The 17,632-nt window shown below is 39.4% G+C and overlaps 1 protein-coding gene across 1 annotated transcript in view; it reads right to left on the reverse strand.

The window, feature by feature from the left end:
* Nucleotides 1–6,498: 6,498 nt before the first annotated feature.
* Nucleotides 6,499–17,632, reverse strand: part of LOC139907742 (potassium voltage-gated channel subfamily B member 2-like) — a 40,235-nt gene continuing 29,101 nt past the window's right edge. The window contains exon 2 of the mRNA XM_071894238.1: nucleotides 6,499–8,532. Within this exon, the coding sequence (XP_071750339.1) occupies nucleotides 6,499–8,532 (2,034 nt within the window). The remainder of the gene's footprint in view (nucleotides 8,533–17,632) is intronic.

The following is a 17,632-nucleotide window of genomic DNA, read 5'->3' on the forward strand; positions in this document are numbered from 1 at the left end:
GTGGGAGGAGACCAAGATGCCAAGTACCACAGTGTACCACAACTACAAATTTCCTTGGCTGTGAAGCAAGATCCTGTCAGAAGGACAACAGTGAATGCAGCACTTCACTAATCTGAGCTGTATCGCAGAGTGGCCAGAAGGAAGCCATACCTGAAAAAAGGCACATGACAGCAGCCTGGAGTTTGTAAAAAGGCAGTGAGAGTTTCATGAGGCAAACATTTTGTAGTCTGATGAAACCAAAACTGAACTCTTCAGCTGTAAGCACTATGTCTGTTGGAAACCATCTTACAGCATGCCTACCGTTGAAGCATGTTGGTGGCAGCATCATCCTGTGGGAGGAGCTTTTATATTGTTTCAGAGTGCCAAAGCCTCGAAGTGTTAATTCAGAATATTGCACACTCCTTCTGGGTCATACTCAAGGTTGTAAGCTGTTCCTTACTGACACTTTTACTATTTCCTTTGCCCTGCTCATGAGCCTCTCCATTATCTCTTGGAAGCACTGCCTTGCCTACTTGCTTCCTGTTCAGATAAGTGATCATCATTTCAATCCATTCATATATACACCATCGAAAGTGGGTGACTCTTTAATATCTGACTTTACTATCAGGTTTACTTTAGCTTTTACTTGAGGAGCTGGTGTTATTGGGCCCATGAGAAGGGGTATAGGGGGCTGGGTTATTCACTTGCTGCAGTGAGCCATTGCTGATCATTTGTGAAGTAATAGTTGCCCCAAAGCTTTGAATGAATCATTAAACTACGTACGTACCTACCTACCTACCTACCTACTACATCTAGATGCTTGTCAGTCAGTGTACTGGGTCCTTAAATTCTTAATATTTAAGGACCCAGGCTTACCCCCACCCCCCCACCCCCCTCCATTGTGGGTCAGAGGAGAAAAGGATTATATATGTATAAATATATGGCATTTAGCAAATGTTATTCATACTGGTTATTTCCTATTATTTTATATAACACTGTAAGGTAGGCTACAGGAAAGGTGAGATGGGTGCGTGTGTAAAAGTGCATTCCAAGAATTGGTATTTATTTTTTTCTCCTCCAATTTTTTTTCTCCCCCTGCTAGTTTTTCAATCCATTAGACCTACATAACTGCACACAGTTGGAGCCCTTAGACAATGACAGTTGATAGCAACAGTGACATCTCACTTCACCATCCTTTTGATGGCACCATAGTTATATAATTATTACAGTAGATATAACCAGATATATCCAAAAAGCTCTATCATTTAATTTTCCCTGAGATGAGTTGATCACTACACCCACCCCCCAACACACACGCACAAATACACACCACAAAATACAAAAATGCACAAAGACAAAAACAGCTCACATAAACACATTTATTTGTCTTGCATAATGGTAACTGACTCATTTGAAACAATAAAGCCCCTAGGTCATTCACTATCAAGTCCTGTTGACTTACAATTAAAGACGTTGACTAATGGTCACATACTGTTAAACAACCAAAGTGAGGAGGGATGGAAGGAGTGGAACATAAAAGAAAAGTAAAAGAGGGAAAGCAGGCAGGATACATGAAGAAGAGTTAAGAAGAGACATATATCTTGGTTGTATGATTGGTTTGACAATTTGAGTATTGAACTAACTGTACAAAAAATGTAATTGTTACAACAAAAAATACAAATGGACACTGTGTGACATTTTACAGATGATTGTGTGGATGCAAGGTTGTGCATATGAGAATCAAAGCAGTGTCCATATGCTCCCTGATCGCCACGACTGCACCCAACAAGAAAAAACAAACCTTTTTCACACCACTTGCCCAAACCAAACCAAGCACAGCTGTACTGTTCTGGTATAGAAGATCATTCCTTACAGATATTAGTAGAGGTGAATTGGGAATATAGTTGTTTTATTCCACCAATAAACCATTCTCATTTGAGCTGAGCAAGACCAAACTGAACTGTTCTCAAGCTGCAGTATCTAGCTTTGGAAAGCAAAATAAATTGAACCAACTTTTAAGAATCATTATATCCCCGAAATGAGTTTCGGGGATGTTATGGATTCACCCACCCGCTGCTGCGTCCGCCGCCGATCCTTCGTCTGAACGCGATAACTTGAACAGTTTTTATAAGAATCTTTTCAAATTTGGTATGAACATTGATGACCCCTAGAGGAAGAACTCTATTGATTTTGATGTGTTTATGATTATTGTAACTATTATTAACTAATTAAATTCATGCCTATGCTATTTGGACCCATATCTCACCAATGGTGCATTATATTGTATTGAAATTTGTCAAGAGAATTGTTCAGGCAATTATGGAGATTTGTATGAAGTTTGCACTTTCTGTGATTATTATTAATAAAATAGTTAATTAGTTAAATTTATTATTGAGTGTTAAAAAAATAGTTAAGGTACATACCCTTTATTATTGGGGAGATAATCCCTAGAGGATTATATCCATTCATTTTGGAGTGTTTTGGAGTAATAATAATATAATTAACTGGTTAACTTTATTAACTTTTCATATAAAAAATAGTTACCGCATGCAAAAAAAAAAAAAAAATGTTATTATTTGGCGAAATAGCTGGGAAATACAACCAATATAATTGGGAAGATTAACCCTGGAGTCTTATTGTGTTGAATTGAATGGCTTTTTATTACATTTGACTTAATGGGGCCTTCGAGGATTGGGGAATTTCAGGGATATACCCTTGCTGTTGGCCCCCAACAGCATCCTAGTTTATTAAATGTAATTGAATTAATTATTAAGTGCATTGTATATATTTAGTGCATTGAATTGAATTAGGTCATGATTACATAAGATGCTTTTTTGAATACGCCTGCGTCTTTTTTTTCAGTTATTTTCAATGGTTTGGTGGCAGCAGGTGAGTGTCTCCTCCAAACTGTGCCTGGCTTTTGGATGTGGTAGGTTTTTGGGCACTGCCCTGGGCCTCAAATTAAACATGTCTCAACTTTAGCTGCACCGACGCATTATATGAATTGAATGAAGTCAAAATAGCCCTTGAAAAAGGGCACTATCTAAGCAGAGCTCTAGATAGTGACAAGATGATAGTTCTTGTGCTCTGTTCTCCATAGGAGGACGTCATGTACCCGCATCCTCCATTTCAGAAGGGCTCTTCACCCTCTTCTTCAATAGCAAGCAGAGCAAAAGCTAATTTTCTCTTGTCCAGTTTTAGTTTATTTTAAACGTTATCTGCTTTTTATACAGGTTAGCCTGCTCACGGTAGTTAAATAGTTTGCAAGTTGTTGCCAAACTTTGTGTCGCATAGCAATGAGAATGAAGCAATGCTCCTTGTGCCCTTTAACCTCTTGCTGTGTTACTAGCAACGCTCACAGCTGAGTTCTGTGTTTGAGCAGGAGAAAAATGCTCCTATCTCATCACGGCCTAAGTCTCCCCATTTGAAATATTGGGTCCCAGGAACAGTGAGGTTAGAAATTAGCTCCCTACCACTACAACTACCATATTTAAAAAAGAGTTTTTTACACCCAATTGCATATCACTGCACATTTCATTTTCAGGCTGTTTCTAACTGTACAAAAGAAAAATTAGTGGTTCATTCATCTGAAGTGCACTGAACTGAGCAGAACAGTACTGTGCTGTGATGTTGGCTGGCCTTGGTTCCAGATATCCCTATTTTGTTAATTTTGGTTCTACCACAGGTCATTGCGCTAACACACTCTTTGTTTTGATACTTTTTCTAACTTTTTCTCTTGCAGTGGTGGCAATTTTTTTTAGCTGTGGTTAACCAGCTACTGAATGTCTACTGGCAAAACAATACAGTGCTGCAGTGAACTAGCTATGAACTATTCATCGCTCCACCGAAGTGATCCAAACTGGACTTACAAGAGCTGTAATGAACTGAACTGAAGCAACTGCTTTCTGTAAGAACATTTCATTTCATTAATTTCATTTACTGTAACCCAACAGCATTGGGGTGCAGTACGGTTAGGTTGGCAGGCTACGTAGTGTGAAAAGTAGATGACTGACATCAAACTGGATTGTGTGAAAGAGTCAGGAGAGACATCACAAAGCTTTCAAGTTATACAAAACCTGAGAACTCAGCACTTGCATATTGACACCTAGTGTCTCCACAAAACATAAGAAAGAGAGAAAATAAGAAAATAATAAACAAAGAAGTCATTAAAGATCTCTGGAGGATCCAGCCAAATTGTATAGGTTTTTTCGCCTTCTCATAAATTATCTATTTATGAAAAGGCACACATTTCTTAAATATAGTTAGACGTTAACATTAATATCAATGCGCACCGCCAATTCCAAAATGCAATCAATCAGTTATAACAGACTTAGCCAATAAAAAATATATCATCTTAATCTAGGAAGAGTTGGGTAAGTATTCTTAGGAGCACAGTTTTTGTAATTCCAATGATTCACTTTACCTGTGAGTGAGTGATCAATTGTGTGCACACAATTAGGTGTGTGTGTTTGGATGTGTCAGCCATGCAATAAAATTAACGCACAATTAATCTAATAAAAATATGTCCATTAAATAAGATTACACATAAGGAGAGCGCTACAGATAGGCATCAAGTCTTTTCATTAAAGTGCCTGTACAATGCCTGTAGAGGGCACTCTCACATTACTTTGACATTCAGTACCCTTTCATGTTGAACAGAATACAATCCCCCCCATGCAATATAAATTCCACATAGACACACACACACAGACGCACTCCTTCCCTCTCTCTCTTTCTTCAGACGTCAGATATACATAAAACATGTTCTGACTATATGAAACCCGGGCGTGGCCACATTTCATATTTCCCAGGCAAATGTGTGCCCTTGGTTTGGCTTAATTTGTCCACATAGAATACATTTCATTCCCTCAATTAGTTTTTTTAATTCCCACAAATTCATAATTTGTGCGCAAAAAATAATTACATTCCCACAATTAAAACAGCACACCAGTTATTCCAAGCCGAGCCATTGATTTCAACCAACTCTTAAGAACATATTGCTTTTCTTTTGATTTACTGTTACTGGCGTACCCAGGGGAACGGCACATTTCAAAAGAAATCACCAGTATGTGCATTGACTCTTTATAAGCTTGTGACGTGGACATGTTTTATATATCAAGAGCATGATTTCACTATTTTGAGGGAACGTTATTGGCAACTCGTATGCATGTTTTACATAACGAGTGCTCATCGAGCACAAATTGAGGGAACAAATTGTATCTCGTGCGCACTAATAAACCAAAACAAGGGTTCGAATTGCACATCGTGTGCGCATTATAGTAAATCCTGGCCACTCCCGGGTTCCATATGACTGTCATCAACAAATTGTTAATAGCTCCCTTAGCAAAAGGCAGTACGATAACGTCAGTACATACAGTCTGTGGAGTCAGTGTGTGATCACCCAGACTTGATTGATCAGTGAATCTGAATGATGCCTCAGCATAAAAACGATCAACCTGATTTATCTATCCATGCTGCATGTCTCTATGAAAATATGGTGCTGTTTCCTAACCTACCAGTTACATTTTGTAGTATGAGTTTTTCTAAAAGTGAGTGAGTACAAGCAGTGCCCTAGCATTAAATACAATGGCCTGTATATTCCTATTCCCCTTTCACCTTTGTAGGAACCTGGTTTTAGCTAAAACAGAAAAAGGTTCACAAGCTCATTTACATGAACAGCAAAAATACAAAACAAAACATACATTGTTGAAGAGCTAACACAGATATTGATGTACAGGCTACAGAGGATAAATATGTTTTTCTTGGTCTACAGGATGCTATTTTGGTACTGACAAGTGATAAGAGAAGATTTGCTACATAATATGTCACTGTCTTTCCTGTATCATTTGCTTGAGTTTCAGGTATCATCTTACAGAACATTCTGTCTGGGTTCCGTTTATACACAATGAAAGAAAGTAATATCTGGACTGATCGAATGATGAAGACATCTGGAAGTGACCCTCTCTGTGAATGAATGTAAAATGGTAAAGTTTTAAGGGTAAAGAAGGATCCATAACACTGAACAATGACTAACCATCGTTTTCAAGTCTTAGAGAGGATAATGTTTCAAAAATGGTTTAGACCTGTATATAAAAAAAATAGAATAATATCCAAATTGTTTCATTCCACCTTCTTTCCATTCTTGGTGTAAATAGTCCATTGTAATGCAGGGGAAAAAAACAGCAACCAATAAGAAATTGTAACTGACATCTGGCTATAGCCCATAAAAAGGACTGGACACAAAAACTGTTCAGTACATTTTTGTCATTCACACAAAGCTTCATTTTTGCGCACATCTGAGCCTTTTGTGAATGAAATCCACTGTCACTGGTCCACTCTGTAGCAAAGCAGTGACATTGACATGGGACAGTGCTTTTCTTAGCCATGCAGACAGCCACTGTTTTCCAGGTTTCAAGTAGTTTTAGCTTTATCAACGTGTGTTTCTGTCTTTCCTCACTGTCAGACCTTGACCCTGCCATTTGGTGTCCCTTACATTGAATCTCCCTGTACCTGTCAGGGTCACATGCTCGTTTCACAGGGTGGTGTAAGGCTTCCATCCAGAGCAATGTGGTTTTCCACTTTCTCTCCACTCTCTGCTGCTCCCTCTCCCCCTCCTTCTCCTCCTTCTCCTCCCTCCACCGCTGACTCCTGGGTGCAGTTGAGAGGGCTGGGTTTAGGTGACAGTGGGCTGGCACTGCTGCCTGAGCCGACAGCAGACCTCTCCATGTGATTCCTCCCCTGGTGGCTTAAGCCTGTGAGCTGCCCTTCACCTTCTAAGCTCCTGGCCACGGTGCCTTCTCCTCCCCCCTGGGAGCTGCTTGGACTGACAGATTGCTGGGCAGGGGATGGAGGTTGCAGAAGCCCTAGTGGAGATTTTGTTTCCTGCATGGTTGCGCCGAGAGTGGAAGAAGATCGGGAAACCGTGTCATCGGACAGTGCCTGAGGCAGCTTGGCTGAGACAGTAGAGGCTGGAATCGCCACAGGTGTCATCACTGCCATAAGCGTCTCCTCCTGGGATCCAATGAAGTTGACTTTGAGGGCTTTCATCTTCTGAGGGGTGCTATTGCCTCGCAGGGAGCTGCGGATGCTCTCACAGGTCATCCCAAAGCTTTCCACACTCTGTGATGCTACACCCATATCTCCACTGCCACTGCTGTCTGGGTGGCTGGAGACAAACTCATACAGCCCCTCTTTGATGATGGTCACTGTCTGGATGCTGTCAGGACCCCTGCTCACCTCCATGGAACTGATCTGACTGAGATCCAAGGGAGGAGGGATACGCTGGTGTCTAGGACCAGCTTGACCTACTCCAACACTAGGGAGCAAGGAGCTTCTCTCTCCTTCCTCCCCAGATAAATCCGTGACCCCACTGGAGAAATTGCCGGCAGGGCTGACCTTGGGGATTGCTTGTTCTTTACCTTGAGGATGCTTGGCACATGTGGAGGCCACCACCTTCATTTCCATCTGTTCCTCTATCCTTTTCCCATGCTGCTCCTGGCCGATTGTCATTTTATTGTAAGTGTCTTCCAGGCGCTGTGCATTAAGGTGCTCTGGGCTAGTTCTGCTAAGAGGGGGCTTGACTCGGTCAGGGGAGCCCAGCTGGGTCACTTCCTGGTACATGCGGGCTGGGCTACCCACCTCTGTATTAGAATAGTGTTTGTGGTAGCTCCAGCGGCTGGGTGATAGGTGGTTGTCCACAGGACACTTGCTGTCCTCTCCCTTTTCCACCAGTACGTCTGTCAGCTCCATACTGCGGGCAAAGGCGTCCTTTAGATTCATGGAGACAATACTACCATTCCTCTTTGCTCTTTCAAGAGCTTCTCTCCTCTTGATTGCCTTCTCCTGCCTCTTCTGCTCACGGTAGAACTCAGAGAAATTGTTCACAATGATGGGGATGGGTAGGGCAATGACCAGCACACCTGCAATGCAGCAGAGTCCTCCCACAATTTTCCCCAGCAAGGTCTGTGGGTAGATGTCTCCATAACCAACAGTGGTCATGGTAATGGTAGCCCACCAGAAGGAGGCCGGGATGCTGGTGAATTTGGTGGCGTCCTCGTCCTTCTCAGCGAAGAACACCAAGCTGGAGAAGATCATGATACCCATGGCCAAGAAGAGGATCAGCAGCCCCAACTCATTATAGCTCCTCCTCAAAGTGAAGCCCAGAGACTGGAGTCCTGTAGAGTGTCTGGCCAGCTTCAGGATCCTCAGGATTCTCATGATGCGAAAGATTTGGACCACGCGACGTACGTTCTGGAACTGCAGCACGCTTTTGTTGGACTCAGTTAGGAAGAGGGTTACATAGTAAGGCAGTATAGCCAGTAGATCAATGACGTTCAGTGGGGCTTTGATGAAATTCCACTTGTTGGGTGCTGAGAGCAGGCGCAGCACATATTCCATGGTGAACCAGGCGATGCAGACAGCTTCCACATGGGCTAGGTTGGGATTGTCATTGAACTGGCCAAATTCGTCCACCACCTGCAGCTCTGGCAGGGTGTTGAGGGACAATGAGATGGTGGACATAATGATGAACAGGATGGAGATCATGGCCAGGACCTGGGAGACAGAGAAAGAAAAGATTCTTATTTGCTAATCATTTTTAATTTTTAAAAGATTTTAGTATACCTATATATCTGTTTTGATATAGAGTTTGATATCATTCTACAAAGGCTGTAATTATTATGCAAACCCAGTAACAAGATGGCCCAATTATTGTTGTAATAAAATATTTTTTGGGAGCCTTTTGCTGTATTACAACATAATGTATGTAGAGATATTATCATTTATTTTCAATGTTGTTGTATTTATTATTTATTATTTATTATGTTATTTATTTTGCGTTGGCAGGATGACTGATCACCTATGTTCATTTTCAGAAAGATCCTGCTCAGCACACAGTTACACAAATTCACATGTAGACCAATTCACTGCTTCATTCATGTGGTCAAATGTGAATTTATAATCTGGCAAATCTTTATTTAACCAGATTAAACCCATTGCGAAAGGAAAATTGGTTTGATTTATTTTTTAGTACAAATAGTATCTCTCTAGGTATTAATTGACTGTGTGTGTGTGTGTGTGTGTGTGTGTGTGAAACAGGGTGACAGATGAAAAGGGATAACTGATACTACTGCATGTACTTACAAGTTACTTAGTTACTTTTGAATGTGTAGTCAAAAGATGAAAATAACAGCGTAAGCAGATGAGAATTACCTTGCTGTGTGTGTGTGTTTGTCTGTGTGGTGTTTACTTCATGACTTGGCGTAATACATTGTATGGAAAACAAAAAGAGGTCAGCAGATAGTTCACCAAACAAAAGAAACAGCTAAGAAGCTAAGCATCGACATGACTAATCTAATATTAGCTGAGGAAATATTTGGTGTTAAAAGGGATATGTCACTTTGGTAGAACATTTTATCTTTTCAGCATGCGCACTTCCATAGGTGTTAAGGAGCATCCAGACTCCATCATCAGCTGCCTTGATCCGCTGTCAAAACCAGCATTCCGACCTTTTCCCCAGGTTGCAATATCGATAATTGTAAACAGTTGAAATTACTATTGGAAAAGTATCCAAAACACAGAGCAATATTACCTGGGTAGAGCTTTTCTTGTTTGCATTTGTGTTGGCAGTACAATTTTTAGACTAGGTGAAAATCATTCAATGATTATAACAATTGACAATGATGCAAAAAGAAGCTAACATATTATCAATCATAACAATGGGGGGCACTAAGGACTAAACAGTGAAATAAACATTCATTATGAATCAGATGAGGCTACTGCTGTTCTTGGTTGGCTATGTCCATGGATATTGGTAATCCGCAAAGCCAGCAGTGGTTTGAATCGCTGTTCCTAGCCTTTGCCCAACTGTTCCCGAACCAACCACTAGATTTCTAACTATTTGCTATCTCACAGCATTTGTTGGACTCCTAGAGAGTTAGTTAACATTACCAGCTAAGCTAATGTGTCTAACCAGCTTTTCACTTGTTAGCTCTCTAAACCTTTGATCATCTTGATGTGTTGAATCGGAACCTCTCCCATGGAAGTTTATTCATTTTGAATGAGAAGCTGTTTCTGCTGCATTGCAGATGAATTGCGTTTCCATGTAAGTGTTCGACCCTTTATTATACTAATTTGCTGATGATACATGCACTTTTTAAACGGACTGATGTCTTAACGTGTTCTCAGTGATTGTTTCATGATGAAAACATTTCATCAGTGAATCAAAATTGTAATGAAAATTAATGTCGTAAAAGTATAATTCTACCCAGGCTCTAGTTTAATCTCAATACATTTGAGCCGCTGGATCCTTGCAAAGAACTTCAAATAAATACATTACACTAAACTACACTTTCGGTCTTTTGTAACCAAAGCCAACATCATGGTTCAGCTCCATGTCTGTTTTAATTCTTGTCAGAAGGGCCAGCATATCCATGTACTAATATGTCTAAGAGCCTGTAGTATTTTCATTAGATCCTTGCTGAAATGCCATGTCACAAATGCCCGTGGTAGTAACCTTTATAGGCCTAGCTAGTATAAGATTCATTTCATGTTCCATGGTTTCCTGATGAGGTAAGTTGTCATTTCACATTAGGTTGTTTAATTTAAGTTTTGCATGTTGTTTGTTGGACTTCTTCGTTGTAAGTGGGCTTAATCCTTTGTTGAAGATGTAATGTTAGCATACTAGGCCTTGTTAAGTGTATGTTAGCAGTAAGTTAACAGTTAGTTGTTAAGTTGTAGCGAAGAGCTATTATTGGTGATCTGATTTTGTTACAATATTGGCCAAGACACTCACAGCTGGCAAATGTGACTAGTGCTAGTTTTCACTTTTTTCTGTCTTTCCTTTTCTTTCACTCTATCAGTATCTGTCTCTGTCTTTCTCTATCTGTCTCCATCTGTCTCTGTCTCTTATCTGTCTCTCTCTGTCTTTGTTTCCATCTTTGGTTCCATCATTCCATCTCTGCCTCTATCTGTCGCTCTCTATCTGTGCCTCTATCTTTCTCTCGCTCTTTCTGTCTCTGGTCTTCTGGTAGTGATTTGGTTCTTCCTGTCTCTTTATCACAACACACTGACCTTTACGTTACCTCAACTGCTACCACACAAAACTACACCAAACTCTAACCTAATGTCTACTCAACTCTACTCTGTTCTACTCTACTGTATTCTACTCCTATTCTACTCTACTATACTCTATCTCTACTCCTACTCTACTCTAATGGCTGAACTACACAGCATGTATAACGTTTGCGTATCCAAACTTGTTGCGGTCCAGTTGCCGCACGGAATGTTAAGCTGCTACACCAGGTCCGTTATTGTTCCATCTGTGGTCTGCCGGTTGTGTTGCGCCTATCTACATTTTACCTATGGGTAAGTGACCACAGTTATGAAGTTTTGCCTATTGTTCCATAAACAACTCAAGTTGTACCATGAGGAACATTAATGTACCATATAGGCATATTTATGTCTTTGTATGTATGTTTTTTGAGAGTGTAGGCATACTGTTACCAAATACAAGGCTTCTCAGCGGCTATCCATAGATAAACTCAACTCCAACATTTATTTAAGTGACATGGTTTATGTATCCTCTATTTTGTTAACTGAAATGGTGATAAATGACTACAGTAAGCAAAATCTTGGCATTTATATACATTTATATGGCTCAAATACGGAACAGACGGATGCATAGTCCATCAAAAATAGAAGCCATGCATATGTCCAGAGTTGCAGCTTCATCTGCAGATCTGTTAACATGCTGCGTGTGCAGCCAGTGCAGCAGGTTGCAATGAAGTAAATGGCTACGCATCTGATCCGACTCTTCTGACACAAACGGATGGAACAGAAACGCAACCGGTATAGTTAAGCCGTTTTTCTTTTATCTACTTTTACTCTATTCTTATTCTACTGTACTCTACTACTTTATTCCTACTCTAATCTACTTGACTCTACTCTTACTCTGTCCTTTTCTTGATCTATTCTACACTACTCCTGCTCCAACACAGTCTCATAAAAGTGTGCAAAATATGCACAAACTCTGAAACGCAGATGACATGTTGTGGACAGAAATTATGTTTCTCCACTATGAAAAGATAATGTGACAGTAGCACAAAGTGGGCACGCCATTTTCACGAGTCTCATGAACAGGTCAGCTAACAAAGTTTAGGCAACTAAAACGACATTGGTTAGTGTTAAGCTTGGGTTTAGGGCAAGGCAACTAAAACTTTGGTTAAGGTTAGGAACTGTTCAATATTTATGATGAGGGGCATATGGAGATTTTCTGACCCCTTCAACATTAAAATAGTCAACCCTCCCTCCAGCACAAAAATATATCAGATGGACCTCCCTGGACACTGAAAAAGAAAAACTGACAACCCTCTCCCTGCAAAACTTAAAGGATAACGCTGGTGTTTTTTAATGCATTTCTTACCGTCAACAAATTCTATGAAAATAACAAAATCAGCAATGATTTTGTTTTGCCAACAAGTCTCGTCCATGTAGCCGGTGCCCAATGAAGCCATGTGTCAATAGCCATAGAACACCATTGTATTAAAAAAATGATTAAAAACCAAGGTCGGATATTTCATTTCACTGTTGGGGGGGACAATAAATCCTCAAGAGCAATTCCTGAAGGGGACACTAAAGGTGCCGCCAAAAGTACTGTTGTATTAAATGTATATAGAGGTCCATTATGAAACATTTCCATAAGCACTTCATTCCTTTCTTATGAAGATTTTATCAAATTGCCTTTGATATTACTGGGGTCTTTCTACTTGGCGTTTCGGTGCACTGAAAAATGATCGGATGTCTGTTTTTCTTTTCTCTGCCATTTTAACTGACCTGGCTGGCTGACAAATAGACACACACACACACACACACACACAGCATGCAGGTTAGTTACAGTACTAGGTGAGAAGCAACACCCATTAACTGAACTAAAGCTAATACATGCCTAATTAGATTTAGTTTTCCCGAAAAAGCAGATCTCTAATGTTTTGCTGTCAATGTAAAAGTCCAGAACGCTATGAAGCCTGCCAGAAACTTACTTAATATTTTAACATAGTGTTTGTTGTAATTATGTCTTTTTTATGAATTAAGTCTTCATTTATTTCCAAAATTATAAACAAAATTACATAGTGGCAGCCATTTTACATGCAGTAAGAAAAACATAATATACTTAGAACCTAATTACGTAGGGTAAGTTAATCTTAAATATTATATTATAGAAATATTACTGTTACCATCTACAAAAGATAATTTTGGTATGAAAACCCGCATTTTAATTTAACCAAGTATCCTGTATCATAAATACATGTCTGGCATTTGTAACAAACCAAACCGCTTGAAAATCGGTTGAAAATTCAGTGAGTTATGAGGATTTTAATTGTGCATAGACCTCCTGCCTCCATAGACATACGTGCATTAGGAGACGCGGCTGCCCCGTACCAACACGCTGACGCACAAGATTCAACCGCGAGGTAATGGAACAAAATGTAGTCTGGTTACAGTTGTGAATGTGTTTTATTCTATTGAGTGGTAGAAGTAAAGAAAAATGTCTGACACATCCTTTGTTTTAAGTTAACCTTTGCGAAGCAGCTACTTACTGGAGGTCTGCCACCACTGACACACTTCCAGAGATCCTCCACAGACACTCGTACCGAGGGCTAATGTGTGTGTGTGGGGGTTCGGGGATGGTAGGCAGTGGACCAAACCACTGTGAGGCATATGAGAGGGGGGCGGGGCACAATCTTTCGAAACTTAAAAACGCATTGTTTTGTGTCTATAATTAGCACAAGTGCTTTCAATGCATATTATTATATTATTTAAAATTATATAGTTATGTTTACAATGATATATTGAGGGGGACAACTCTCTGTTTTTCCCAGGAAGGGGGGGTCCGGACCCCCCTGTCCCCCCCGTAATTTCCGCCCATGTTAAAAACACGTCAAAGAGCCATGCCGTTGCTCTGGGCAGCATATTTCATCATTGCGATGCACCGGGCCAGCTGACTTTTTCCTCAAACAACTTAATAAGCCGACCGTAAACGCGTTTGCGATCTCAGTAAAGTAGTTCCGTAGCACCGAAAATAGTCCCCGGCGTAATGAAGAATTTGTTCCCATTTGAATTTGATTTGGTAATAACTACAATAGCCTGACTTTTCGTGGTAACAGTTAGTGATTTTTAAAATAGTTAGGGTTAGTTAAAATTGTTGATTTTGTTATTTTCATAGGATTTGTTGACGATAAGAAATGTATTTAAAAACACCAGCCGTATCCTTTAAGCTCCAATTGTAAGCTAAAAACAAAGACATAGTTTCTATTTTAAAAATCGCTAACTGTTACCACGAAAAGTCAGGCTATTGTAGTTATTACCAAATCAAATTCAAATGGGAAAAAAAATCTTCATTACGCTGGGGACTATTTTTGGTGCTACAGAACTACTTTCCTGAGATCGCAAATGCGTTTACGGTCGGCTTATTAAGTTGTTTGAGGAAAAAGTCAGCTGGCCTGGTGCATCGCAATGATGAAATATGCTGTCCAGAGCAACGGCATGGCTCTTTGACGTGTTTTTAATCATTTTTTTAATACAATGGAGTTCTATGGCTACTGAGACATGGCTTCATTGGGTATCGGCTACATTGTTTGCAAAACAAAATCATTGCTGATTTTGTTATTTTCATAGGATTTGTTGACGGTAAGAAATGCATTAAAAAACACCAGCGTTATCCATTAAAGACAGAAGACAGCAGAACTGTACACTGAAAGATTTATATCTATACAAGGAACAAATACGCCTGCACCTACCACATTTTAACGCTCACTAACCCACAAGCTCCTTTTAATGTGTATGCAACCATCACAGACTTTAAAATATTAAAAACAGAAAATTGACAGTGTAATAGTGCAGTGCCAAGACTTTGTGCCTTCTTTGTTGTGATAATGACGATTTGTTGTAAAAATTGAATTCAAAAGCCCAAAACAGTAAGTTCACATAGTGATCTCAAGTTGGTTGGAGTTAGGCACAGAGCAAGGCAGTGGTAATTTTTCGGTCATACTCATTCACCATTGAATCAATCACACGATATATGAGTTCTGAACTCAGCTGTTCTTCACTGGGTGCCTGATCCCCCTGCCTGGTTTGGACACAAACGGCAATCATAAATGGCAATCATGGGTCAAAAAATCAGGCTTGTTTTATCCTTAGTGTTGCATTGGCAATGTCCTCTAACAGCTCTAAAGCAGCCATCATAACACACAGCCATTGCACACCGCTATATATTATGAGCCATAATAGCCTATTTATAGATCACACGAGTATGTCTAATTTATGATCCAATATGTGCCTTATTCCCACATTACTGTATGATATAGTGACAATATGTAAACCTATTTACTTGCACTAGAATGTATTTATTCATAACAAATATATATAAAAAAAAGCAAGTAATTCTATACAAGAAGTGCAAGGAAGACCAAAAAAGCCCAAGAGGGCTTATCGAGTGGATCTCTAAAATACAATAATAATTACAATAAATGATATATGAATGTATGTTCACCTACAATGGATAATAATAATTGCTGTTCACGGTTTAATTTTTATGTTGGTTATAAGTAAACAGGTCTAAACAAAAATTACTTGATTATGACATAGGCTGCATAATAGTATATAAACAATGAAAAAAGTCATATTATTTGTGTTGTAATTGCTTTACCCTTATTTAAATACTAGAATAAAGGTCATTATTGTAGAGCATCTATAATGTCACACATCTTAATGAAACTCTATTGAGACTTAGTCTACTATGTACTAGGTGTGCTGAAAAGATTAAATCTCCACATAAACTGTCTCCCAAATTCCCCCTTTGATATTATCCCACATTACTATGTCACACTCAGCTCAGCTGACTCAGAAAAGTCTGTGTATGCATGGTGTACAGCTTGCGTGGAGGTACGCACATTCTTTCGGCACATTCTTTTTCTCAAATACCAATTTCTGTGAGGACAGTGGTGCATTCTTTCTTTTTGTGTGTATGCACCATTATTACATCTGGCCCCAGAAATCCACATAGTTGGGTTTCATTCTCACTGGTAAAACAGTTTCCTCCAAAACAAGGTTTAAACTGTTATTTTTCAGTGGAATGGACCCTCCTGTGCCAATTCCAATGCATATTTGAATTTTTCCAGTGTCTCTTTGATAGAGGTTGTAAAGATACTCTTAACTTGGACACTCTTACACTATTTTTCTTCCCACATTTTGCACCGCCAACTTCACTCTCCTTTGTTTACAGAAAAGCTAGCAAGTCACTGGTAGCCCTACACTACACTGAAGCCCTACATAGGGCTATCTGATTGGCTACCTACTTTTGGAGCAACCAGCTAGATGTGTAGGTGTAGACCACGGGGAGAAAACCGAAAAGAGCACAATGAACATTTAAACATTAATTTCTGAAGTACATATTTTGAAAATAATTATTTTTAAAAGCCTAACCCTCCCTCAGACGAAATTAGAAAATGCCTGACCTTCCCCATACCTCCATGGGCCCATCTCATAACTAGGTTAATCTTAAACTAACTAAGGTTAGTTAGTTGTGGTAAATGTATCTGCCCCGCTGACCTCCACACCTTTACTCTCCACCCCACTATTTCAATATCAGACTACTTGTTCCTAGTTGTGTCTCCTCCCTAATCCTTTCCTGCCGAGGAAATGCATTTCTCTCATTTTTCAAGCACAGAGTACATTATTTGCATTTTAAGATATCGTGCTCATTTCACAAAATTTCAGGAGACCAGGGACCAGATGTATAAATTATGCGTGCACACAAAAATAATGAATACTGCAGTTTCCACACAGAAATTGGTATTTATAAAAAGAACATGCCGTGAAAATGTGGTGTGCTTTTTCAGTACACCACAGTAGCCTATTTGGTCACAGTAGAGTTGCATATAATAACATTTATAGATATGTGTGCTAACATCCTTTTTTCTAACGTGAGTAAATTGGTTTACACATTGTCACACAGTACAATACAGTAATGTGGGAAAAAGATAAATGCACATCAGATCATAAATTAGACCTACTCATGTGTTATCAATCACTAGGCTACTATGACTCACAATATATAGACTATATACAGTATATAGGCTGTACGTAATGATGCAACAGCTGCTTTGGTGCTAGGACCTTGCCTGATTTTATTTTATTTTATTTATATAGTTTATTTGATAGGGACAATGCAAATTAACATAGTGCCACTTATAGCTATTGCTAGTTTCCAACTCCTGTCCCTAGTTAGGCTTTTCTTAAGAGAGAGAAAAAGAAGGAAATATCAAGGTTACATACAATTATAGAGCATTATTTAATAAGTGGGTCCCAAACGTTTTCTGTCAGGCCCCCCTTTGATGATATTGGAACATTTTCAGCCCCCTCAGAATTCTGAGTCTATGACATGATTTGTAAGGGAATAAATATTTGCCTCTGACACCATTCAGTGCAGAATTCTACATGGTTGTGTATCCATTTGTGTGCTGTAGATTTTTCTTTTATTCAAATTTTATACCCAAAAAAACCCCAAAACCGGATAGAATAGTATTTTGTGTAGATCCCAAACACAAAAAAATCGAAATAATTGCACTTTTTGCAAATCATGCTCAATGTCACAAAG

This window comes from Centroberyx gerrardi, chromosome 13 (assembly GCF_048128805.1).
Source record: "Centroberyx gerrardi isolate f3 chromosome 13, fCenGer3.hap1.cur.20231027, whole genome shotgun sequence".
Classification (NCBI taxonomy): domain Eukaryota; kingdom Metazoa; phylum Chordata; class Actinopteri; order Beryciformes; family Berycidae; genus Centroberyx; species Centroberyx gerrardi.